This window comes from Hypomesus transpacificus, unplaced genomic scaffold, assembly GCF_021917145.1.
Source record: "Hypomesus transpacificus isolate Combined female unplaced genomic scaffold, fHypTra1 scaffold_491, whole genome shotgun sequence".
NCBI classification, from domain to species: domain Eukaryota; kingdom Metazoa; phylum Chordata; class Actinopteri; order Osmeriformes; family Osmeridae; genus Hypomesus; species Hypomesus transpacificus.
The window spans coordinates 27,021-51,060 of record NW_025814006.1 but is presented as its reverse complement, the minus strand read 5'-3'; the positions used below and the strand labels follow the sequence as shown (position 1 = coordinate 51,060).

The 24,040-nt window shown below is 50.9% G+C and overlaps 2 protein-coding genes across 2 annotated transcripts; both read left to right on the top strand.

The window, feature by feature from the left end:
• Window positions 1–150: 150 nt before the first annotated feature.
• LOC124465412 lies at window positions 151–3,223 on the top strand (the record flags this gene model as incomplete). Its single annotated transcript, XM_047017178.1, has 2 exons — window positions 151–218; window positions 1,705–3,223. Coding segments are annotated over 2 exons (1,062 nt in total), but the record flags the coding sequence as incomplete, so codon positions are not given.
• Window positions 3,224–8,710: 5,487 nt separating this feature from the next.
• Window positions 8,711–17,260, top strand: plppr3a (phospholipid phosphatase related 3a). The gene is made up of 9 exons (XM_047017184.1): window positions 8,711–8,791; window positions 8,927–9,112; window positions 10,529–10,658; window positions 10,944–11,139; window positions 11,972–12,029; window positions 13,579–13,752; window positions 14,605–15,477; window positions 15,561–15,990; window positions 16,090–17,260. Exons 1-9 carry the CDS (start codon window positions 8,711–8,713, stop codon window positions 16,254–16,256), a joined length of 2,295 nt encoding a protein of 764 aa, XP_046873140.1. The 3' UTR covers window positions 16,257–17,260.
• The last annotated feature ends 6,780 nt before the right edge of the window (window positions 17,261–24,040 follow it).

The following is a 24,040-nucleotide window of genomic DNA, read 5'->3' as shown; positions in this document are numbered from 1 at the left end:
GTCAGTATAGTAGTTTAGTTATCAGTCAGAACAGTGATTAGTAAAGTTAGTGATCAGTGTTGTATGTATGGTTAGGGGTCAGTATAGTGGTATAGTTCACGCTTGTTGTGTTAGTAGTGGGAGGTGTCTCATATGTGGCTCCTTCTGCAGAAGATCCACCGAGCTCTAAACACCACCTATGAGGATGTAGGGAAGGAGCTGAGTGGTATAGACCAGAGGTATCCCCTCACACGCACCTCAAACACTTCACACACACTTCACACACCTCACACACATCTCACATGCACACAGCACACACACCTCACACACACCTCACTCACACCTCACACACCTTACACACATCTCACATGCACACAGCACACACACCTCACACACACCTCACTCACACCTCACACACCTTACACACATCTCACACGCACACCTCACACACACCTCACTCACACCTCACTCACACCTCACACACACCTCACTCACACCTCACTCACACCTCACTCACACCTCACACACACCTCACACACCTCAAACACTTCACACACACTTCACACACCTCACACACATCTCACACGCACACAGCACACACACCTTACTCACACCTCACTCACACCTCACTCACACCTCACTCACACCTCACACACCTTACACACATCTCACACGCACACCTCACAAACACCTCACTCACACCTCACTCACACCGCACTCACACCTCACTCACGCCTCACACACCTTACACACATCTCACACGCACACCTCACACACACCTCACTCACACCTCACTCACACCTCACACACACCTCACTCACACCTCACTCACACCTCACTCACACCTCACACACACCTCACACACCTCAAACACTTCACACACACTTCACACACCTCACACACATCTCACACGCACACAGCACACACACCTTACTCACACCTCACTCACACCTCACTCACACCTCACTCACACCTCACACACCTTACACACATCTCACACGCACACCTCACAAACACCTCACTCACACCTCACTCACACCTCACTCACACCTCACTCACGCCTCACACACCTTACACACATCTCACACGCACACCTCACACACACCTCACTCACACCTCACTCACACCTCACACACACCTCACACACACCTCACACACACTTCACACACTTCACACACACTTCACACACTTCACACACCTTACACACATCTCACATGCACACCTCACACACACCTCACACACACCTCACACACACCTCACTCACACCTCACACACACCTCACACACCTCATACACACTTCACATACCTTACACACACCTCACACACCCAACACACATCTTTTTGTATGTAAATATTATCAATCTGCAGATTGGAAGAGAAAAAAAAGGAGAAAGTTCAATTGATTTGTCAATAACAGTAGGCATACAGTACATCCCATTCTCCTCCACACACCTCGCACCTAACATACACTTCACACACTTCTAGAACAATCTCATCTCCTTCTGGGGGAACTGACCTGTAAACTGACCTGAGCTGTTTGTAATTCTCTTTCTCTACTCCCCCCTGCCTTTCCTCCTTCCTTTTCTCTCCTTCCCCTTCTGCTGTTCACTTTTAACTCCCTTTCATCCCCCTCTCTCCGACCCCATGTCTCCCCTTCACATCTCCACCCCTTCACTCCTCTCCATCCTCCCCTCCCCCCCCCCCCCCCCCCCCCTCTCCAACCAGCCCGTCCCCCTGTCTCTCCGACAGCTGCACCCTCCACAGGAAACAGCAGCCCCCTCCCCCCCCATCTCCCACCCCACCCCTGCCTACCCTCCCTCCTTGCAGAGACAACCCCCGCGCCCCCTCCCCCTCCCAGGAGCCTAAGGAAAGCAAGCATGTGCACTTTGACCTGGAGACCCTCCATAGCTACCGTCTCCGCACGCACACAGCCTCCGTGCGGGGCCGGCCTGGGATGGTGGGCCGGCCGGGCCTGGGGCTGGGGGGCCTGGGGCTCGGGGGCCTGGGAGGTCTGGCCTCTCCTCGGGTTAGCCTCCAGGCTAACGGTGGACCTGCCTCCGCCCTGCCCTCCCCAGGCTTGGTGCTCTGTGCCGTGGGTAATCGTGCCGCCCAGGCCTCCCTGTGGGAAGGGGAGCTCCAGGAGCTCCAAGGGAGGATTGAGATCTTCCGGACCCAACTGAGAGAAGCCCTGGCCAGGAGAGCGGAGATCCAGACCAGCCTGGAGAGAGAGAAGAGTACCCAGGGAAGGAGAGAGACCAGTCTGGAGAGAGAGAGGGACAAGGAGAGACCACTCCAAACAGGGAACACTCTGGAGAGAGGAAGTGTCGGCCAATCAAAAGCCCTGGAGAGAGACAGGACCAGCCAATTGCAAACCCTGAACAATCAACAAACAGGGAGACTCAACCAATCGGGTGTTTTGATTGGTATTGAGCGAGGGAGAAACAACCAATTAAACACCATCAACAGCTTGGATAGGGGACGAGCCAACCAATCACATACCGTCAATAGATTGACAGGGGAAAAGATAATCCACTCACGTACCTCCACTAGCCTGGAGAGAGGCTGGGTCAACCAATCAGCAGCTGTTAACAGCACAGAGAAAGGGAGAACTGTCCAATCACGTTCCACAACCAGCCTTGACAGACAGAAGGCTAACCTATCACATGCACTGAACAGTCAAGAAAGGGCAGGAGCCAACCAATCCAACGCCGGACAATAGCTTTCAGATCCTTTATGAGAGAGACTGAGGATTCAAACGGACATGAGAGGGGTCTAGGGTGGACATGACAAAATCTCCACATCCATGAACGCTTTAGAATCTCAAAATAGCCAATCAGAGGATTGGCGGGAGGGGCTCAGCCAGCACTTACTGTGGGTATGACTTTTCAAGAGTTTGTGGGAAGACATCGTTCAGAGAGACTTCCCAGAATATTTGCTGGACACACATAGGACTCAACACTACAGCTGTGACCCTCCAGCCCCTAGTTTCCTGTCGGGTGTGTGTGTGACCCTAGCCCAGCCGCCTGGCTCGGTGGCCTGGCTCCCAGTGTAAATGAGAGCATTTCAACTTTGCTGTGGTGTTAACTGGTTGTGTTCGCTCGCCATGGTGTCTGTAGGATATACCTGTGTGGTGGTTTGTGAGTTGGCCCTGCGCGGCTTCAGATATTTACAACCAAATGATTCGATTTGAATTTCACCCCCCCCTCCTCCTGCTCTTCTACTATAAAATGGTATATAGATATTATGGGATTTGATCGTGTTGTTCATTCACATCTTTTGAAATAAACATTTATATGCTGTTTAACCCGCACCAACTTACAACATTCATTCGTATTATGCGTCTTGTTTGGTATATGGAATACTTGAACAGCATATACAGTAATGCGGTGAGAGCAATGCTATACTCATTTAGTAAGCAACTGGTTGCAGCTCCTGGTTTACTAACGCCAGTGAAGCCACACGGGGGCGCTAGAGTCCTCGTTCTTAATGATCTGTCAGATTACGGGATGTAGAAAGCTACAGGCCCGTGGACCTGCACCAGGTCATACTGGATCACTTGTTATTTATAACTGCAGTCAGTAATGTGGGTGTGCTTGATCTGGCTCAGCCACAGCAATGAAACTGACGGGGAGTACTGTAAAGGGACTGTAAAGGGAGTACTGTAAAGGGACTGTAAAGGGAGTCCTGTAAAGGGACTGTAAATGGAGTATTGTAAAGGGACTGTAAAGGGAGTACTGTAAAGAGAGTACTGTAAATCAAATCAAACAGATTTTTTTTTTTCCATTCGTGTCAGTGAGTGCAGCAATGGACCCTGGTGGTCATCAGACAGCCGGAACACGCTGATGAACACAGAGGAAGGGAGAAGAGAGAGAGAGCGTCATTCTGGTTTCACCATGTCACACTCGCCTAAAGACTCAGGTCAGCCGTCTGGCCGCTGAGTCTGGGGGACGTGGGAGCGTGCGTCAGGGACAGTCGAGTCTTCAGTATTTAGGGACTTCTTTACCAAGCCACTGGAACCTCACATTGCCCGAACGCACACTCCCTCTAAGAGCGAGGTGAAAGAATCCATGTGTTTGCGTCCCTGCTGTGACCTCAAGCGTGCATTAAGTCCCGAGGACGACACCACGATCTAGTCCGTCTGTCTCTCTCATCGCCAGTCTTGTATACTGCTTGTAGTCATAAAAGAAACAGCAGACTCTTTGTCCAGCAGTCAGCGAGAGCAGACGAACTGCGGAGAATAGCCTCGGAAAAAAAATCAATCGGAACCCAATCTTTGCGTGTGCGTGTTTGTGAGCTTGCGCGCCAGGCATGTGTGTGCCCATGCAAGTGTGTATGCACGTGTGTGTATGAGTGAACATGGAGAGGGCCCGCGTCTGGAGATTCACCCGAGTAATTGGGTCAGCTGTGCGAACAGTCAGGAGGCATTTTAATCAAGCCCAGAAAGCAATCGATCCCTCAGGCATTCAATTATCGTTCATGGGGTTAGGAGTTAGAGGTAAGATCAGACGACTGTTCTAAGTCCCTGTTCTAGTGCTGTTTAGTAAGAACCCTGGTCCCATGTAAGATCTACGATTCCTGTCCTAGTACTGCTCTCTGTAAGAACTATGGTTCTTGTCCTAGCACTGTGAAGACCTTGTTCTTGTATTGTTCAGAAAGAACTGTAGATGATGTTCTATTCTGTAGGAACTGTAGTCTCGGTTCCAGTACTGTTCTGTAAAAATAATGGTCCCCTGCTTTTGTACTGTTCTGTACAAACCATAGTCCCTATTCTAGTACTGTTCTATATAAACCCTAGTCACTGTTCTTGTACTGTTCTATAAGTGTTCTGCAAGGACTGTAGACCCCTGCTCTAGTACTGTTCTGTGAGAACTACAGACCCCACCTGGTTAGGTTCAGTAGAACCCTGGTCCCTCTTCTAGAAGGCTCCGTAAGAAACCACTGCACTGGGTTGTGTGTGGCCCTCCTCTCCTCCTCCAGTTTCCTGGGGCTCAGAGGGTCACTTCTCTGCCCAGGCCCAGACACTCTGCAGGGTGACCATCAGAGCATTTATTGAAGGAATCCACCGGGAGGAAGGTTGTGGATCCAAACAGGAGTGTGTGTGTATGTGTGTGTGTGTTTGTGTGTGTGTGTGTGTGAGAGAGAGAGAGAGAGAGAGAGAGAGAGAGAGAGAGAGAGAGAGAGAGAGAGAGAGAGAGAGAGAATGCATGGTGCTGTGTATTATAAAGGGATGTTAATGTGTGTGTGTGTGTGTGTGTGTGTGTGTGTGTGTGTGTGTGCATGTGCATTTACCAGATAGGAAATCCATGCAGACTTGCAGACAGGCTCCAGTGTGAGTGATGAGTTTATTAGCTCCTGTGCAGCTGTGACCATGCACAGGGGTATTGAGATGGGGGGGGGGGGGGGGGGGGGGGAGTACCCTAGAGGCCTGTGGAGGGTTCCCTGGCAACCAATGACAGAACCTTCAATGGAGTGGCCCCATTCATCTAATGCTGCCACAGAAAGAGAGAGAGAGAGAGAGAGAGAGAGAGAGAGAGAGAGAGAGAGAGAGAGAGAGAGAGAGAGATGAGTGAAACAGGAGGGAGAACGACAGAGAGAGGCAGACATAGAGAAAGAGAAAGGGAGAGGAAAGGGGGGAGATGAAGAGAGAGGAAGGGGAGCAGGGAGAAATGGGGGGGGTTATAATTGCCTGGTGTGTTGCACCTCTCCTTTTCTCCCCTCTCCCGGGGAGAAGAGAGAGAGAGAGAGAGAGAGAGAGAGAGAGAGAGAGAGAGAGAGAGAGAGAGAGAGAGAGAGAGAGAGAGAGAGAGAGAGAGAGGGAGGAGTGGTGCTAAATGTACATTTTGCTTCTTTAAGCTCCATATAAAGAATTCATAACCGTGGGAGCCAAGGTTCTTCAAAGGATACACACAGTCAATGACATATATGCTCTCTCTCTCGCTCTCTCTCTCTTGCACTCACATCCACAGCGAAGCAGTGGATTGCGTGCATGTCAATCGTGAAGCAGCGAGTCAAGATATGTGTGAATGCGCGTGTGAGTGCATGTGCGTTAACTCAAGAGCCGCGCGCGCTTCACCGAATCCTCCAAGGATGTGCATCGCGGCACCGAGAGGCGCGTGGTCAGGCACCTGCCCCACCCTGCTACATTAAACAAAGAAAATAGCTAGTTTAATCGGTGATCGGAAAGCTTTTTTCGCTACTAGAAGCTTGGCACATACACATTTAAATATAAAATCAAGTCTGGGGCTGGACCTGACTATCAACGCTTCCAGGACCAGTTTCTATCCAGGGACGTTCCCTGAAAAGCCGCCACCTCTGGTCCACAAGCAGCAGGGTATTGGCTACCCACACACATCCGAAATCCAGCCCTTTGTCTCGGTCAGCTCCTTGGTGCTACCCCTGGATCAGGAATTCAGTGTGTGTGTGTGTGTGTGTGCGTCCGTGTGTGTGAAGAACAGACTGTCTCCTCCCCCATAAACACACACTCTCTCCTCCCCCTGTCTCCCCCCGCCCCCGCTCGCCCCCCAATGCCTTTGTGTGCGCGAAACTGACTGCATTCCCGACACCGCGTGACGGATGCCTTAGTGAGAAACCCGTTTATTTCTTCAACCTTACTGAGAACCGGTAGAACTGAAGGGGGAGGAACCGGTGGACGCACGTGAAAACCAGGCTCACCGGTCATTTTTACTCACTCTCGCCTAAAAGGAGAAATAGCAGGGAAATCAGTCAGCTGTCGAAAATTTGACTTTTCACTATCAGCAACCGTCGCTGTGTTCCATCCGCATACCCCCCATCTTTCTCTAAATCAGTCTGTGTTGGTTTGTGTGTCTCCCTCGCTCACTTACCGCCGCGGTAATTTCCGCACCTGTATCGGTATTGAGGGGTCTGGAATTGTGGCGTTTTCGCCGGGAAACAACGGACTTTAGATGGATTAACGGTTCAACGCCAAACTGGAGCAACACACACGACCGCGCCGGGGGGGAAGGGGGCGAAGGGACTCGGTGAATTCACGCACCCCGCGGGACAGAGGTGAGTACCCCCCTTGGCCTGCTTTAGTGCCCCCCCCTCCCCCCAACACGGAGATAAAGAGAGGGGAGGAGAAGGACCACAGAGAAGCCGCATCACGGAGCCTGGTCTAGCGTTGTCTGGGTTCCATGCCCTCGGACCATGGTGGACGTTTTGACATAAATATGCCATATGTTGCATGGGGGGGTTTTCCACGGCGGACCATATGTCTGCTGCTTTCCGCAGTGCTCGTTCAGGACCACGCACGTCGTGGACAGCGCCGTAGTCCGTATCACCCAGGCTGTGCCGTATAACCCTGCAGATAAGCATGAGGGGAGGATGTATCAGCCTGGGTGTCTCTCCCATATGTGAGGTTTTCTGGAAAGCGAGAAGCAGCGGGAATGTGCTTATTCGTTAGGAGCGTATCGACGGGTCTCCATGCAACGCCCACGCTGGGCTATAGGTGTGCGGGGGCAGGTTTGCTTCTCGGCCGCTGGCCGTTCTGTTCTCTATGCTGTCTGACAGATTGTTTCTGTCTTAGGGCAGGCTTGTTACCCCCCCATCCCTGTCCCCAACACACACACACATGCATGCACACACACACACATGCATGCACACACACACAGAGACCCCTGAGGACAAATGCTGTTGAGCTAGATAAACAAGCCCCTCTGAACTGCAAGAAGGAGTCATTGTGTGTGTGTGTGTGTTTGCTTGTGTGATGGGGGCCATGCATGTGTATAGAGGCAGAGGGGATCCACTGTTCCAGCCTGCCTGCAGTATCTCGGTTGGGTCTCTGGTGTACAATCACAGTAGTTATTGTCCCTGAGTCAGAAGGGCTGAATCCTTGCTAAGCTGCTTTCCCCCATTCTGGAGTCTCTCCCATGTCTCTCCTCTTCTTGCCTTTCCTCTCCCCCGCCCCCCCTCCGGGCTTCTTCTTCCCCCTCCTTCTCTTCTACTCTCGCCCTCCTCTCCTTTCCTTTTCTCATCCACTCTCAAGTCTTCTCCTCTCCCTTCCCTCCTCTCCTTTCCTCCCCTCTCATCCTCTCCTCCCTTCTCCAGTCCTCTTGTCTTTTTCCCCCATCCACACCTCCCCTCTCAGGTCCTCTCCCCTCTTCGTTTTCCCATTCCTTTCCCCCCTACCCCTCCATTTACCCTGCCTATTCTCTCCTCCCTCCTTTCCCTTCCCTCTGCCATCAGGCTTTTCTCTGATAGATCTCTATCTGGGGTGGAAATTGGAAATGTTGAAAACTCTTTGATTTGTCGGCTTATTTTGCTCTCTCTGCTTGCTGCTCTCTCTCTCTCTCTCTCTCTCTCTCTCTCTCTCTCTCTCTCTCTCTCTCTCTCTCTCTCTCTCTCTCTCTCTCACTGTCTCTCAGTTACCCTCCACGTCTCTCTCCCCCCCTCTTCCCTCCTATCCCTCTTTTTCTCCTAGTCTCCCATCCTTTCTCTCTCTCCCACACACACACACCCTCAGGGTCGCCCCTTATCTCAGTGAACAAGGCGAGAAGGAAGCAGAGAGGAAGAGAAAGGAACAGTTAGAGAGGGAGATATGAATATTCAGCATGGTTGGCTTCACACCGCATGTGGTGGTGGTGTGCGTGTGTGTGTGTGTGTGTCCACATCACACCAACTCCCTGCCCTCTCAGGTGTGTTTCAGTTCTTTCAGTCACATCCTTGTCTCTTCCTGGTTTGTCTCTCTCCAGCCTGTGATTGGCCTCAGCCTAAGATGATGTCACCCAAAAACAAGGCGAAGAAGAAACCACCCAAAGACAGCATGACGCTGCTGCCCTGCTTCTACTTTGTAGAGGTGTGTGTGTGTGTGTTTATCTTTGTGAGAGTTTCTGTGTGTGTGTGAGTTTCTTTACTAAGATTTAGTGGTACTGCCATGTGAAGGTTCTCACTTCAATGTGTGTGTGTGTGTTTCTATATCATGTGTGTGTAGCTCCCCATAGTTTTGTCATCTCTAGTGTCGCTGTATTTCCTGGAGCTGACGGACGTGTTGTCCCCGGCAATGGTGGGGTTCCGTTGCCATGACCGCGATCTCTCCATGCCCTACGTAGAGACGGGAGATGAGCTGATTCCTCTACTGATGCTGCTAAGCCTGGCCTTTGCTGGGCCTGCCGCCTCGGTGGGTCTCACACACACACACACACACACACTCACAAACACACTCACACATAGGCACACACACCTACACTCACACACACACGCTCCTACACACACACTCACGCATACATATGCACACACACATACACTCACACACATACACACACAAACATACACACCTACACACACACATGCTCTCACACGCACACAAATATACACGCACATAGTCACAAATGCACAAACTGAAAAGGCTTGATGTCTCCGTACATTTTATGGGAGGATTGAAGACTGAGAAATCCGAGTATTCTTTGACATCACAAGAAGCTGTCAAATCCTGCTGGATAACTGCAGAGTTGAGTTGTATGCTGTAAGGCACATACCAAATACTACTGTTAGATGTTCTGAAATTCATTTTTCAATGATTCAACGTTTCACTCAAATTGTTACAGTAAGCTGATATTACAAATTCGACCAACTTCATTTGCAATGAAAAAATTAAAAGCCCTGTTAAAAATAAAAAAGCAAAATAGAAGTATCTAGGTACTAAAGCCTTTGGGTACTACTGTATGTATGTACAGACATACATGTACACTTGCATACGCAAATACACACACGTTATGTTTATGTATACAAACATACATACACACTTGCCTGATACACAATAGGCACACATTCACATTATGCATGGACAGATGCATACACAGACACACACACATACCCGAACACAGCAACACACATGCATATACAAGCATACGCAAATACGTATGCATGCACACATACGCACGCACAGACGTGTGCCCAAGCACACACACTCACACTGCACACACACACACACACACACACACACACACACACACACACACTCACACACAGCTGAAGGCACTCACTTGGATGCACGCATCAAGTACACTCACAGATCAATGCACAGCAATAAACACACACCTGACATGGAGCAACACACAGTGATCCCTCCAACACATTCAGCCTCTGATCAATAAGCACTAATCAATCTGTATCAGGAGAGCAGACAGCAACACACACCTCTCATTAATCAACCTGATTACATGACCTCATCAATAAAACCCCTCAGAGCACCTCTTCACCACACCTAGACCCCCCTGTCTTCCTCTTCCGTCCTCAATGCTCACACTTAGTGTCGTTCTCCTTCCCTTTCTCTCTCTCTCTCTCTCTCTCTCTCTCTCTCTCTCTCTCTCTCTCTCTCTCTCTCTCTCTCTCTCTCTCTCTCTCTCTCTCTCTCTCTCTCTCTCTCTCACTCTTACTTCCTTCTTTCTCCTTCCCTCTCTTCCTTGCCCATCCATACCCCCACCCATCTCTCTTTCACACTGTCTTCCCATCCTTCCTCCTCTTCTCCCTCCCTCCCTCCCTCCCTCCCTCCCTCCCTCCCTCCCTCCCTCCCTCCCTCCCTCCCTCCCTGTAGATCATGATAGGGGAGGGGCTGATGTACTGCATGCAGTCCAGACTGAAGCTCCGCCCCAAAACAGAGAGCAGCATCAACGCGGGCGGCTGCAACTTCAACTCTTTCCTGCGACGAACCGTTCGCTTTGTGGGTACGTTCTGACGTTTGACGGCTTGTAGATGTCGAATCACGACAACAAATCTTGAATTGTGTGATGTATAAAATCCTGTTTAAATCGAGATAAGTAAATGTTTGATCTGTGGATGTCCACAAACTGTCCGGTTGGTTCCCCTGCTTGTATCCCTGGTTGTGGGTAGCTGTGCTTCGCAACCTTTCATCTCTTACCTCTCATCTCTCACTCTCATTCTGCCCTCCCTCTCTCTCTCTCTCACACTCTCTCTCTCTCTGTCCCTCTCTCCTCCCCCTGGCGTCCCAGGTGTTCATGTGTTCGGTCTCCTGGCGACGGCCCTGGTGACAGATGTGATCCAGTTGGCTACTGGTTACCACGCCCCTTTCTTCCTCACCGTCTGCCAGCCCAATTACACGGCAGCGGGAGTGTCATGCGACCAGAACACTTACATCACCCAGGATATCTGCTCTGGAAAGGACCAGTACGCCATCATGTCCGCCAGGTAAGACACACACACACACACTAACAATCGATCACATCCTCACACATGCACATACAAACACACACATACATTCACGTACACACACATCCACCCTCAAACTCATACACGCTAACATTCACACACATACACAAACCTAATTGAATTGTTTGCTATTGGCAAATATGAAATGTGAATATATTGTTATTAATATGAAAACATCACAGCATATGGGTATCACAGATGTCTTAATGTGATATAAAATTTTAGATTATAGATTATGGCTTAAAGGTGGCCCCAACAGGGATAATCTGATTGGCAGACAGTTTGATATAGCGACACAACCCAGGTCTTACTGACAGATTAGATTTGTGATTCAGCCTCTTATGACAACAGCCCCAGTGTGCCTCCACATGAGTCAGCCGTGTTTGAACTTCACACACGCGCACACGCACACGCACACTTGCACACACACTCGCACAAATACAGACGCAAGCATGCACACGCACAAATACACATGCACGCATGCATTCACACACACGCGCACACACAGCTCTACTGCTTTTATCTGATCTCCTTGTGCTCATTAATATTCACTTCAAGGACATTCGTACTCTCCTTGACTTTCACAGATACACAGACAGATCACCATTAGACTGTAGAACATAAACAACTGAGACCAAATTAAACTATTTATGAGAGAAGACGTGTGACTTTACTTCATAACTTCTGGGAACAGACTTTCACAGAGTTCACAAGCTAAGTCTCTGTGTTGGTTCTCTAACTTCAAAGCTAAAGTCAAACCTTTTTTTTCCCCCTTCTCTTTCTCTTTCTTCCACTCTCTATCTCCCACCAGGAAAACGTTCCCATCCCAGCATGCAACACTCTCTGGCTTCGCTGCTGTGTATATTTCCGTAAGAACTTCCTGTGTCTTGCTTGTGTGTTTACAGTTGTGTTTTATTTGTGTTGAGTTCTCACCATTTCCCTGGCGACACGGTCATAATACTGCTTATCTGGATGCTAGTTAGCGTGCAGCCAGTTAAGGAGCTAGTGAACTGGTACCTACTTAGTTTGGAGATGGTTACCTTTAGTTAGCTGGTAGCTAGTTAGCTGGTAGCTAGATATCTGGTAGCTAGTTAGCTGGTGGCTAGTTAGCTGTTAGCTAGTGAGCCAGTAGCCAGTCAGAGGGCTCGTCCCCCTCATTAGAATAACAGACTGAAGTATTTTATTGACTGTTCTCCTCATCCAACCAGCCTTGGTGGTCAATCCTGTGAAGCACAGCTATGCCTGGCTGGACTACGCTAGGCAAGCTAGAGGCGGGACGCATCACTGACGCCTCACTAAGCCCAGTGCTCATTAAGATGCTTTACCAAGGGGAGAGAAGGGTGGGAGGAGGAGAGGAGGGAGGGGGCAGAGGGAAAGTCAGAGGCGAAAAGGGAAAGGATGAGGTGTGGGGGGGAGGGTGGGGGGGGGGGGGGGGGGAGGAGAAAAGGGGAAGCAGAGAAGGATGAGGTAAATGGAGAGGACAGGAAGATGAGTTGAGGAGGAGAGGAGCTGGTCTTCTCGTTGTTAGAGCTAGATGACGCTGTCCTCCAAGTGTCACACGCATTCTGTACGCATACTGACACTCCCCATTATAGGCAACTATAGGCTAGAGTATAACAGCTATAGGCTGGAGAATTACACTGTAGGCTACAGTATAACAGCTATATACTAGAGTATAACAGCTATATACTAGAGTATAACAGCTATAAACTAGAGTATAACAGCTATAGGCTGGAGAATGACACTGTAAGCTACAGTATAACAGCTATAGGCTGGAGTATAACAGTGTTTGATCAAATTGAGCCGACTACCCATGATTCTTTGTGACGCAGAAGCAAACAGACAGACAAGGCACCAGAGGAGGCTAAATGATGCACTACGGGGATAGTCTTGGCAGCCAATCCGACAATCACTTGAATATGTCTAGAAATGCATACAGTATAAGTATGTACAGTCACATTTCATTGGGTTACTGTCAAGACATTATGAACAAATGCTGTGGTGAAATGTTTAGACAATCATTCACGTTTTGTTTGAGAGACGAGTTTCATGTATTCAGTTCCTTCTGCAGCATGTCCCGCCAATCTCATGAAATCAAAATGGCCTTTACTGTGATGACTTGGTTGTCCACAAACCTGGAAGTGCCCTCGGGCCTCTCCCCTCAAACAGACAAAGAGAATGTGGTGGTGTCCCACTCTCGTCGCCCATCTAAACCCTCTCTGCTTCCTGTCAACCCCTCTGTTGGGTCTCTCAGGATGCAGACTCATTCGAACTCAAGTCATCTCCATAGCTGTCTCATCTTTTCTCCTGTATTCCAGTTTCCCATCTGTTGGATTGTGTGTTCTAACTGCAGACCGTGGGTGTGTGTGTCTGTGTCTGTGTGTGTGTGTGTGTATCTGCGCGTGTGTGTGTCTGCAGATGTACTTCAATGCCAGTATCAGTGGCAGCACTAAGCTGTTGAAGCCGTTGCTGGTGTTTGGCTTCTGTATGGCTGCCGCTCTGTCTGGCCTCACCCAGATCACCCAGCACCGCAGTCACCCTATAGACGTATACATGGGCTACGTCATAGGAGCAGGCATCGGAGTCTATCTGGTAAGTGTGTTTATGTCGTGTGGGTGTCGTTCATGTTTACCTGTTTGTACGCGTGTATGCGTGCGTCTGCGTTTTCGAGTGTGTGACACGTTGCCGTGTGTTGTTTGTGTAGGTGTGTGTTAGTACAGGATGTGCGCGTGTGCTAGTATACAGTATGTATGTGTGTGTACTGTTCATGTCTGTGGGCGTGTTAGCGCACTGTCGGTGTGCGTTCGTTTGACACGGTGTCAATTGATTTTAATCGCATATTGTGTCGCTGCGACAAAACAGACGAGCTGTCTTTCGTTACGTAACGCCCCCTCTGCTCTCGTCCTCCTCGAATCCCTCAGTCCTCTGAGAGCCACGACAGAGCCCCTCTTTACATGAGCTTTTAGGGAACATGCTATTTATAACTTTTTCTATTACAGTAAGAGAATGAATGAATAATACCCTAAGCTTTCCGTTGATGAATTTAGATTTTTTTGGGGGGGAAAACCTGTCTCTGCAGTTTCGCACGGCTCCCCCTCCCCCTCTTTGTCTTTTTCACCTCCCTTTTTTGGGCGGGAAGAACGTTTTCTTCGCTCATTAGATTAGAAAGGTTCTTAGAGAGAAAGCTGACAGAAAGGAATTCACCTCAGACTGATACAGGAAGCCCACTGTGTTTTTCCTCTCTGGGGATTTTGAAACGTAAACTTTCGTGGTCTGCTGGGTTCTGTAATATAATGGGTTGCCCTTCTCTCCCCATCAACATCTCATCCTCCCTGTCTCCTCAAAAATTACACTCCCTTCTTCTTACTCCCCCTTCTTCTCCTCCCTCTTTTCCTCCCTCCCTCCCTCCCTCCCTCCTCTTCCTTCTCTCTCACCCCCCCCCAGGCTCTGTACGCGGTGGGGAACTTCAAGGCGTCGGAGGAGGACTGCCCCTCCCAGCCGTCGCGGGCGTCGTCCAGCCAGCCGAAGGACCCGCTGCGCCTGCTGACCCAGCGCAGCCACGACTCCCTCTACAGGAAGAACGGCCGCTCGTCCGAGAGCCGCGAGGAGCTGGGCGCGGCGCTGGGTGGCTCGGGGGGCCGCAGCAAGGCGCGGCGGGAGAAGGCATCCCTGGCGTCCCTGAAGCGCGCCAGCGCCGACGTGGAGCTGCTGGCGCCCCGCGGCCCCATGGGAAAGGAGACCATGGTGACGTTCAGCAACACCCTGCCCCGGGTGGCCAACGGCAACAGCCCTGCCTCCCCCTCGGAGGAGCCGGCCACCCAGCGTCACATGACCTTCCACGTCCCGTTCGACCCCCAGAGGTCCCGCCAGCTGGTGTCGGAGTGGAAGCAGCGCTCGCTGGAGCTGCGCAGCCAGAGCCTGAGGGACCAGGACGACGAGGATGAGGGGGGGTCGGAGGGGGGCGGGGCCGGGGAGGGGGGCCAGGAGGGGGCGGGGGGCGGGGTGGAGGGGGAGCAGGGCATGCCCACATCCCTCTACCCCACCATCCAAGCCAGCCGGGGCCAGGCGGTCGCCACACCGACGGTGGGCGGGACCAGGGTGGTGGTGGCCCCTCCCCTCGTCCACATCCCCGAAGAGGCGTCCCGCCCCCCGCCGGTCTCTCCGAAGAGCGCTAAGACCAGAGCGAAGTGGCTGTCGCTCACCGAGGGGGGAGGGCCCCGGGAGGGAGGGCCCAGAGAGGGGCCCATCGCCGTGACGACCCCACGGGTGCCGACCACACTCCCGAGTCAGCTGCCCAATCAGCCTCGAGTGATGCAGGTAAACACCCGGACGTGTTTCGCTCCCGTTTGCTTCGTTCCAGGAGAAACAGAGACCTGATTGGTTGTTGCTTCCTCCCGCAGGTGATCGCCATGTCCAAGCAGTCCGGCCACGGACCAATCGCGTCCTCGGCCAAGACTTCGGAGACTGCCTCTTCCTGTGGGGGCGGGTCCTCGAACGGGTCGGAATCTCCGTATTACCGGATCCCCTCCGACCGCGACAGCTGCAGTGGCAGCAACCCTGGCAGCATTAGCGGCAGCGTTACCGGGAGCGGCAGCATTGTCACGATTGACGCCCATGCCCCCCACCACCCGGTGGTGCGCGTGTCGGCCAGTAACGGGAAGCCCTGGGAGTGGCGGAACACGGTGAGCGGGAGCATGATGAGCGGCGACGCCCAGGACCACCAGAGGGGGGCACTGCAGCGGCAGGACAACATCAGCCGAGAATACCGGGAATACCGGACCCTGTCGTCCGTCAAGACCGACTCCCTCGGCTCCTCTTCCTCGCCCGGCGAGGGCGACCACGCCCCGCTCCCCCCGCCGCCTCACCCGTCCTCCCCGTTGCCGCCCTCTCTCCACCACATCTCCTCCTCCCCCCTCCCTCCCCCGCCCCACCCTTCCCCCCTCCCTCCGCCGCCCCACCCAGACCTCCTGTTGGACAGTCACTCCCACGGCCTCTCCCGCGCCTCAACCCTCCCCCGCCGGCCCCCTGCCTCCGTCCACAGCCACGCCGAGCAGGAACACTACTACAAGACCATGCAGAGCGAGCGGAGGTTGTAAACACGACGACCACGGCACATCATCCTCATGAACCGCCAGATAAGACAAAACCAGACCGAAACACGGACATAGACACCCTTGGGAGGCAGCGCAAAACCAGTTGAATGAGAAGAGTTTCTAACAGTGGGGATACTAAATGGTCACCAGTCGGGCAGCCATTTTTGTTATGTATAGTGTCGGGGGAGGGAGGGGATTGTACATTGCCATGAGAGGTGGAGATGCAAGTGCACAGTTGGCCATCCGGGGGAGTTGGATGAGAGTGAGAGGAACCAGGTAGTGATAGAAGGTGTACATACTGTAGAGATGTTTATACGGACAGGAGACAGAGGTCCCTGGGATGTGTCTCTGCTCCCACACGCACACGCAGACACACACACACCACACACACACACAACACACACACATGCACACAACACCACCTCTCCAATTTCCCTTCTACTGTGGCCTTTTTCTGCACCTCAGTGGACCTGACGACAACTGAACTGGGAAGGAAAAGAAGAAGGGAAGGGAAGAGGATTTAAAAAGGGGAAATGAGAGAAAGAGGGAGAGATTAAAAAAAGGGGGAGTTGAGGGAGAAACAAACGACTCGAGCACTTGGGCTCGGCACCTCCTCCTCTGCGTCTGGGAGCTGCGAAAACTGAGATGAAAGCAGGAGTGTGACAGAGGACGGAGGGAGGGCGCGATGGGAACAACTCCCAGATCGTCGTGGGTTCCCTTTCCCTCCACCACAGACACTGGGCCTCCAGGACTGACTGAGGGGGGCTGACAGGCTGTCCTGAATGGGAGATTGGGTCATCGAGGAGGGTCGGGGGACCAGTGGAGGTACCAGGAGCTCTTTGGCTCCGGAGCCTCAACTCTCAGCTCCTCTGACTGAGGAGGCAGAACGCTGGAGCTCTCGGAACACGCCAGGAACATGCCAGGAACACGCCAGGAACACGCCATAAGCACGCCGCAAAACTTTGTAGTGTGTGTGGGTGCGTGTGAGTGTGGGAGATCACAACTTCTAAAGGACGAAGAAGGAGTGTGGGGGGGGGGGGGGGGGGCACAGCGGGTGGCTTTGCGTGACCGTCTTTGAGTGGATTACCGTTGTAAACACCGGAGGATGGGGCAGGGAGGGGGTGGGGGCATTGGGAGGGGGTGAGGGGGTGAGGGGGTTAGACTCGAGGCCAGACAGAACCGGCCTGAGAGGAGACCTGCCAGACAGAACCTGCACAGAGGGGCTGACGGTGGGGTTCACCAAACCCTGATGCAACCTTCTCCTCATCCTGCTCTCCACCCAGGACCATCACGGAGAACCCCGCAGCTCCAGGAGAGCTCAGCAGGAGGCCTCACAGAGGGAACGTTCACGTGCAGCTGTCAAAAAACAAGAAAACTGCCCCTGGTTTCGTTTTTTTTCGCGCAAAACCACTTGCAATAATGACATCTCAGAACATCGGGTTTATCGTTTTGTTTTTGTTGGGGTTTTTTACAGCCGGAATCCGTACCTGTAAGGACCCTCACGCTCAGCTCTCTGTCGTGTTGGAGTGTCAAAACGCAAACGCGGACCTTGCTGTCAAGACTTTGTTGGGGGTGGGTTGTTGTTCCCTAGTTTGAGAACGAGTTTAGTTTTGTGGTGGATTTCTTCCTCTGGTACGGAGTGTATTGATGCTGTTGCTTGTCTGTGTGTGCTGCATGTGTGTGTCGGGGGGGTGGGGGGGGGGTGGGGGGTGGGGGGGGGGGGCTCATTAGTGTGCTGGTACGGCTCAGCAGCCTAACCTTTAACAGACAGAAATGCTGCATTCCACGTGCTGACCATCCTTTGGCTTCTTTTGTATCGTGACTATAGAAAAGACTTGAGACTAATATTATGAAATGACTCGATGGTTCTCTTTTTATATGGGCTGCTGTTTGATTTTAGTTCTTTTTTTAACTGTGGTCATACGTGTAACAAGTGACATCATATTATTAAATAAAGAAACAAGTGTTTTTAAAGGGACTGTCAAAAGCATGTTGTTGTAACTAAGCCTGCCTGTTAATGAGTTTTGGTGGAGCAGGGTTAGGGTTCACACAAACACACAAACATACATACGGTGAAAACACACACATATACTGCTCAAGCACACAATATAAACACACTCCTACTGTACAAACACACACTGCACACGTCTACAATGTATTCTGGGTCCCTTATGACTCACACAGACGCTTCCAGCCTTGTCTTGGGAAGGAAGCGTTTGTATTTGGGTTCACTATACAATGATATGTGTGTGTGTTTCAATTCAACGTGTGAGTGTGTTTCAAACGTGTGTGTGTCTTCTAAAGGAAAGTCTGTGTTTTAAATGAGAGCGTGCGTCTGTTTGAAATAAAAGTGTGCGTGTGTGTGTGCACTTCTCTATAGCATTGGTCTGTCAGATGAAGGTATGGACAGTGCGAGTGCAGATGGTGTGTTGAATCCCAAGGATAGTCAGCCTGTAACTCAGCCTCAACAGAGACAACAGGCAAGAACGCTCTCTCTCTCTGTCTCCTCTTTCTGTCCCTCTCTCCTTTCCCTCGTTCTCGCTCTCTCCTTTCTCTCAGTCTTTCCTCTCTCCTTTCTCTCGGTCTGTCTCTTCTCTCGTTGCCCCTTCTCCTCCTCTGTTTCGCTCCGTCTCCTCGTGGTCCTTATGCTCTCTTTCCTTCTCTCGCACTGTCTCTGTCTCTCTTTCTTTGGGATTTTCTGAAGTCTTCTATTTCTCGCACTCTTCTCTTTCTCTCGGCGTCTCTCGCTCACACACACGTTCCACACCACGCTCGTACTTTCTCTCCACCCCTCGCCCACACTCTTGCTCTTTTTCTCACTTTCCCCTTCATCGTGCTCTCCAGTGCTCTTCCTCTCTAGCCCTCTCAATCTCTCTCTCTCTCCGTTTCTCTCTCCTTTGTCTCTTGTTCGCTCGCTCTCTCGCGCGCTATTTCTCACTCTGGTTTTCTAATGTGCTGTAATTCTCACCCTTCTCCTTCTCCATCTCAGGTTCTCACACTTCTGCTGTTTTTGATCTGGTTTTCAGGGGCATTTTCACCTTTGTTGGAATTAGTTTGAGTGTATGGAGTGATAGAAATGTAGATTTCTTGACTGAGGTAAGGAGAGTGAGCGAGAGAGAGAGTGAGAGAGAGAGAGAGAGAGAGAGAGAGAGAGGGAGACAGAGACAGAGACAGAGAAAGAGAGTCTTTCAAAGGCTTCCTCTTCCTGATGGATAGACACACTGGTGTGGAGATCATGTGAAGACTGGGGGGAAGCATAGAAACTAGGCCTTCTCTACAGGCAAGTAGACACACGATGTGTGTGTCCCTGTGTGACAAAGTATTTTTTTGCGTATGTGTCTGTGAGTGTGTGTGTGTGGGTGTATGTGTGTGTGTATGCGTTTGGATGTGTGTGTGCTCTAGTGTAGCACATCTATCCAGAGGATGCTGTTGACCTTCTCAGGAGTGATTCAGTCTTGCAGAAGAAAACTAAGGACCGTTAAGGTCCTGAGCTGTCAGCGGCTGGGTTTGATACTCCCTCTCATCTCACGCCCACACACGCACAAACACATGGGATCCCACAGCACGGACATACACCATCCATATGAATGCATATACCCCACATATGCATGAACGTGAAACTGAGATCTACCCCCTCCACACACACACACACACACACCGCACATGCATTCATGTCGACTTACAAACAGAGACCTTTCACAAACACACACACACACAAACACATACAGTTTACACACACTGGCACACCCACACTCACACACTCAGTGACACACACCGACACACAGATCTCCCTACATCCTGCAGCTTCCTACCACTGCATGTGTACATGTGGAGCGCTGGAGTGCTGTTTCAGCCTCACTGGGTTCATGTGAATGTGCTCCTACATGCATGAGTAGAACTGTACATGTCTAAATACCCCGCAGGCCTGCTAGAGAGCACTAACACACTGACACAGTTATCAGACCACACTAAGCATGTCTGGGACGGTCCGTGGGTGTGGGTGTGTGCTTGTGTGTGTGTGTGCATGTGTGTGTGTGTGTGTGTGTGTGTGTGTGTGTGTGTGTGTGTGTGTGTGTACAGGTGCTCTCCACATGTGTGTGCCATGTGTGCCACTGTTCATCCATAAGCATTTTTTGACTTTCAGGTAGAACCCTGGCTCTCTCTATTACACACACACACACACACACACACAAGCACACATACATTTGCGGACGCACACGCGCATGTGCACACAATCATGCTGACGACTTTCACACCATCGTCTCACCACTGAGATGCAGAGGAACGTGCGCCCACACGTCCTTGACATACACAAACTAAATCTCCGCTAAATCTGTCAATAATCCAGTGTGAAATGTAAAAACTGTCGCCGTTTAATCCACGCTTAATCACCCACTTTGAAGACTCCATCCTAACGAGCAATTAGAGCCCCAGTTCTCTTCACGACGCAGAACCAGCTCTGGGCCCAGAAGCTGGATCTGGGGCTAAAACATGACTGAACCTTCCTCTATCCTGACTAACTCAACTTCCTCTGCCAGTCCCACAGCAGCACTAGTAGGGATCTGTCTCTGGCTCAGCATCTGATTTGGACTGATTTAGTCTTGGGAATAAGGGGGGAAATGGGGGGAAAAGAAAGAAAGAAAGAAAGAAAGAGGGAGGGAGGAATCAGATGTGTCACCTCATCTCTGAAGGGGTGGAGCTCGTCTCACTGAGTGATCGTGATAGGTAGCTGGAGACAGAAATAGCACCACTCTGAGAGGAGCAGGAACGAATGCCTTGAGATAAATCAACACAACATAAATTCACAGAATAACACCACCGAAACAAACAAATGAACTCATCTACCAATTGCCTGGATCAAGTACAAACAGAGAGGGAGAGATGAGGGGGCGATGGTGACGAGAGATGAACAAGAGAGAAGGGGAGAGAGAGAGATGGGGAGGAGAAAGAGAGAGAGGAGGAGGGGGGAGAGAAAGAGGGAGGGAGGGAGGGAGGGAGGGAGGGAGGGAGGGAGGGAGGGAGGGAGGGAGGGAGGGAGGGAGGGAGGGAGGAGGGAGGAGGGAGGGCTTGAGAGAGAGGGAGGAGAGATAGGAGGAAGGAGAGCGAGAGAGAGCTGGTGATGGTAGGTGTTTCTCGAATGATGCTGCTTCATAATGTGACGGTCTGCAGACACAGACAAGCTGCCATGACACCACCTTCATTATGGCTCCATAGCAACTGTACGTGTATGTGTGTTTGTGTAGGTGTGTGTAGGTGTGTGTATGAAAGAGGAAGAGACACAGTGAGAGAGACAAATAGAGAGAGGGGGGGGCAGAGAGAGAGAGAGGGAGTTTTAGAGAGAGTGAGAGAGGGGGGGGAGACAGAGAGAGAGAGACAAATAGAGAGAGAGAAAGAGAGAGGGGAGGGAGAGAAATGGGGGGAGACAGAGAGGGAGAGAGAGAGAGAGAGAGAGAGAGAGAGAGAGAGAGAGAGAGAGAGAGAGAGAGAGAGAGGGAGAGAGAGAGAGAGAGAGAGAGAGAGAGAGAGAGAGAGAGAGAGAGAGAGAGAGAGAGAGAGAGAGAGAGAAAGAGAGAGAGCCATCAATCGAGTCCAAATCAAAATAAAAGATGGGTTTGTGTTTGACATCACTGTGGGAGCAGTAACCTAGTAGGGCCACACGTTTCCAGACTGCTGGTTCAGATGAAGACATGCAGGACGGTACCAACTCTTGCTCAGTGACAACACACCGCTCATGTTTATTCAGTGTTCCTGAGATAACGCTGCTGAGCTGGGCCACAGGCAGAATGAGCTGCAAGTAGGTCTATCACACACACACACATACACACACACACCCACACACCCACACACCATGTACACGCACCCAAACATATATGGGAACGCATACACACACTCGGGCACCATGTTCAAACACTGACACATACCCACTTGAACACACATGCCCACACACGCAGAGGTAATGAGTAGCTCCTTGGTAGGTATAAAAGTATACTGGAAACTACAGTCGGACCAGTATTTCTCTCCTCAGACAGAAACAGCAGTGACCCTCATCTGTCAGCCATGGTTATGATGATGTCATGACAGACACGCAGGAAGGCTGTTTTGTTCATCATTATTTGTCATTTGTGTCTTTGTATAAGACAGAAGAAAAGAGTGTATGCATGTGTGTGTGTATGAGTGTGTGTTAAAGTGAGAGAGAGAGAGAGAGAGAGAGAGAGAGAGAGAGAGAGAGAGAGAGAGAGAGAGAGAGAGAGAGAGAGAGAGAGGAGAGAGAGAGAGAGAGAGAGAGAGAGTGTGTGTGTGTGGTGTATGGGTGTGTATGTAGGTGTGTGTGTGTGTTGTGTGCGCGCGTGTGTGTGAGTGAGTGTGTGTGTGTGTGCGTGTGTGTGTGTGCGAGAGGGAGAGATAGTGTTTGTGAGCGTGTGTGCCCCAGTGAGTCATAAGAGGCAGAAGACGTGCAGAGCCCCCATCCACTTGGCAGTGTGTTTGGATGCATGTGTACTTGTGCAAATGCACGTGGGGATGTGTGAGTGGGTTTGCAACACACAGAGAGAGAGAGAGAGAGAGAGAGAGAGAGAGAGAGAGAGAGAGAGAGAGAGAGAGAGAGAGAGTAAGAGACTGAAGACTTAGAGACTGAAGTCTTAGAGATAAGCTCCTTTCATTCTCTCCAACTTCTATATTCAGATGCCCCCCTCCCTCCCCCGCCCAGTCTGTTCCCCTCCTTACAGCCCCCTAGCAACCCCATGCACTCCCCTCGTCCAGCCTCCTAACATTCTTTACACAGGAAGATCAGTTCTCATCTCCCTTATATCCCACCTAGCCCAGTAGGCTACTAGCCCATGTGGTCTAGCTGGGTCCTGGAACAGTCTTAGCCTGGTTCAAGAACAGCCAGTCTGGTTCTAACCCAGTCCAAATCCAATCCTAGCCTGGTTGGTAGTAGCATAATACTAGCCTGGTTCAGTCTTAGACCACTTTCCACCGAGTCCTAGCTCTGCCCCTGCTCTTCTCTAGCAACGGTTGTTACACGCTTCCAATTTAGGAGACTGTCGGTTTCCAAGGTGAAGCCTGAAAACATCTCTATTGTGAGACTGCTCTCCTCTCCACTCCTACTTTGGAGAGACGTCAACCCTGCCACTACAACTTTACCAAATACAGAGTACTACTATATTATATACATAAACAATATATAGAAGACATCAGTGGGCATCTTCTGAACAAATGCCTGCCCATGATTCATTGCCGACTCAACACATGGACAAATACCACCAATTCCATGAACCGAGTTTCCAATTTCATAAAATGTGCATGTATCTTCATTGAGCCAGCTGCAATGAAGAATGGAGTACACACGCCCTCTAGTGGGAAAAGGAGAAAGGTGCAGCATGACAATAATAAAACGACAAGGAACCAAATAACAATGGCAACCACCCTCCTATCAACCCAATACCCATATTACGGGAATACCCATATTACGGGGATTGCGATAAAGATTTTGATACTGCAAAAAATTAACAATGTAGATTCCCACAGAGAATGGCTGTACACAGAATATGCTGATCAATCATTTAACGTCTTTTTTATTGTCGCGAGATTGAACCCATGAGGATGCTAGACATTTTGGTGCAGACAGGAAGAAATACCACAAACAAACACTAGGTGGAGAGCACGAGCAACCAGCCCACCAATTCTGCAAGCACCCAGAAATACGCTGTGATTTGCCTGTTATTTCAATACATTAGTGGCCCCGCCGTCTTATTATTATCCCACCACAGACTCAGGTATGAGCTGAT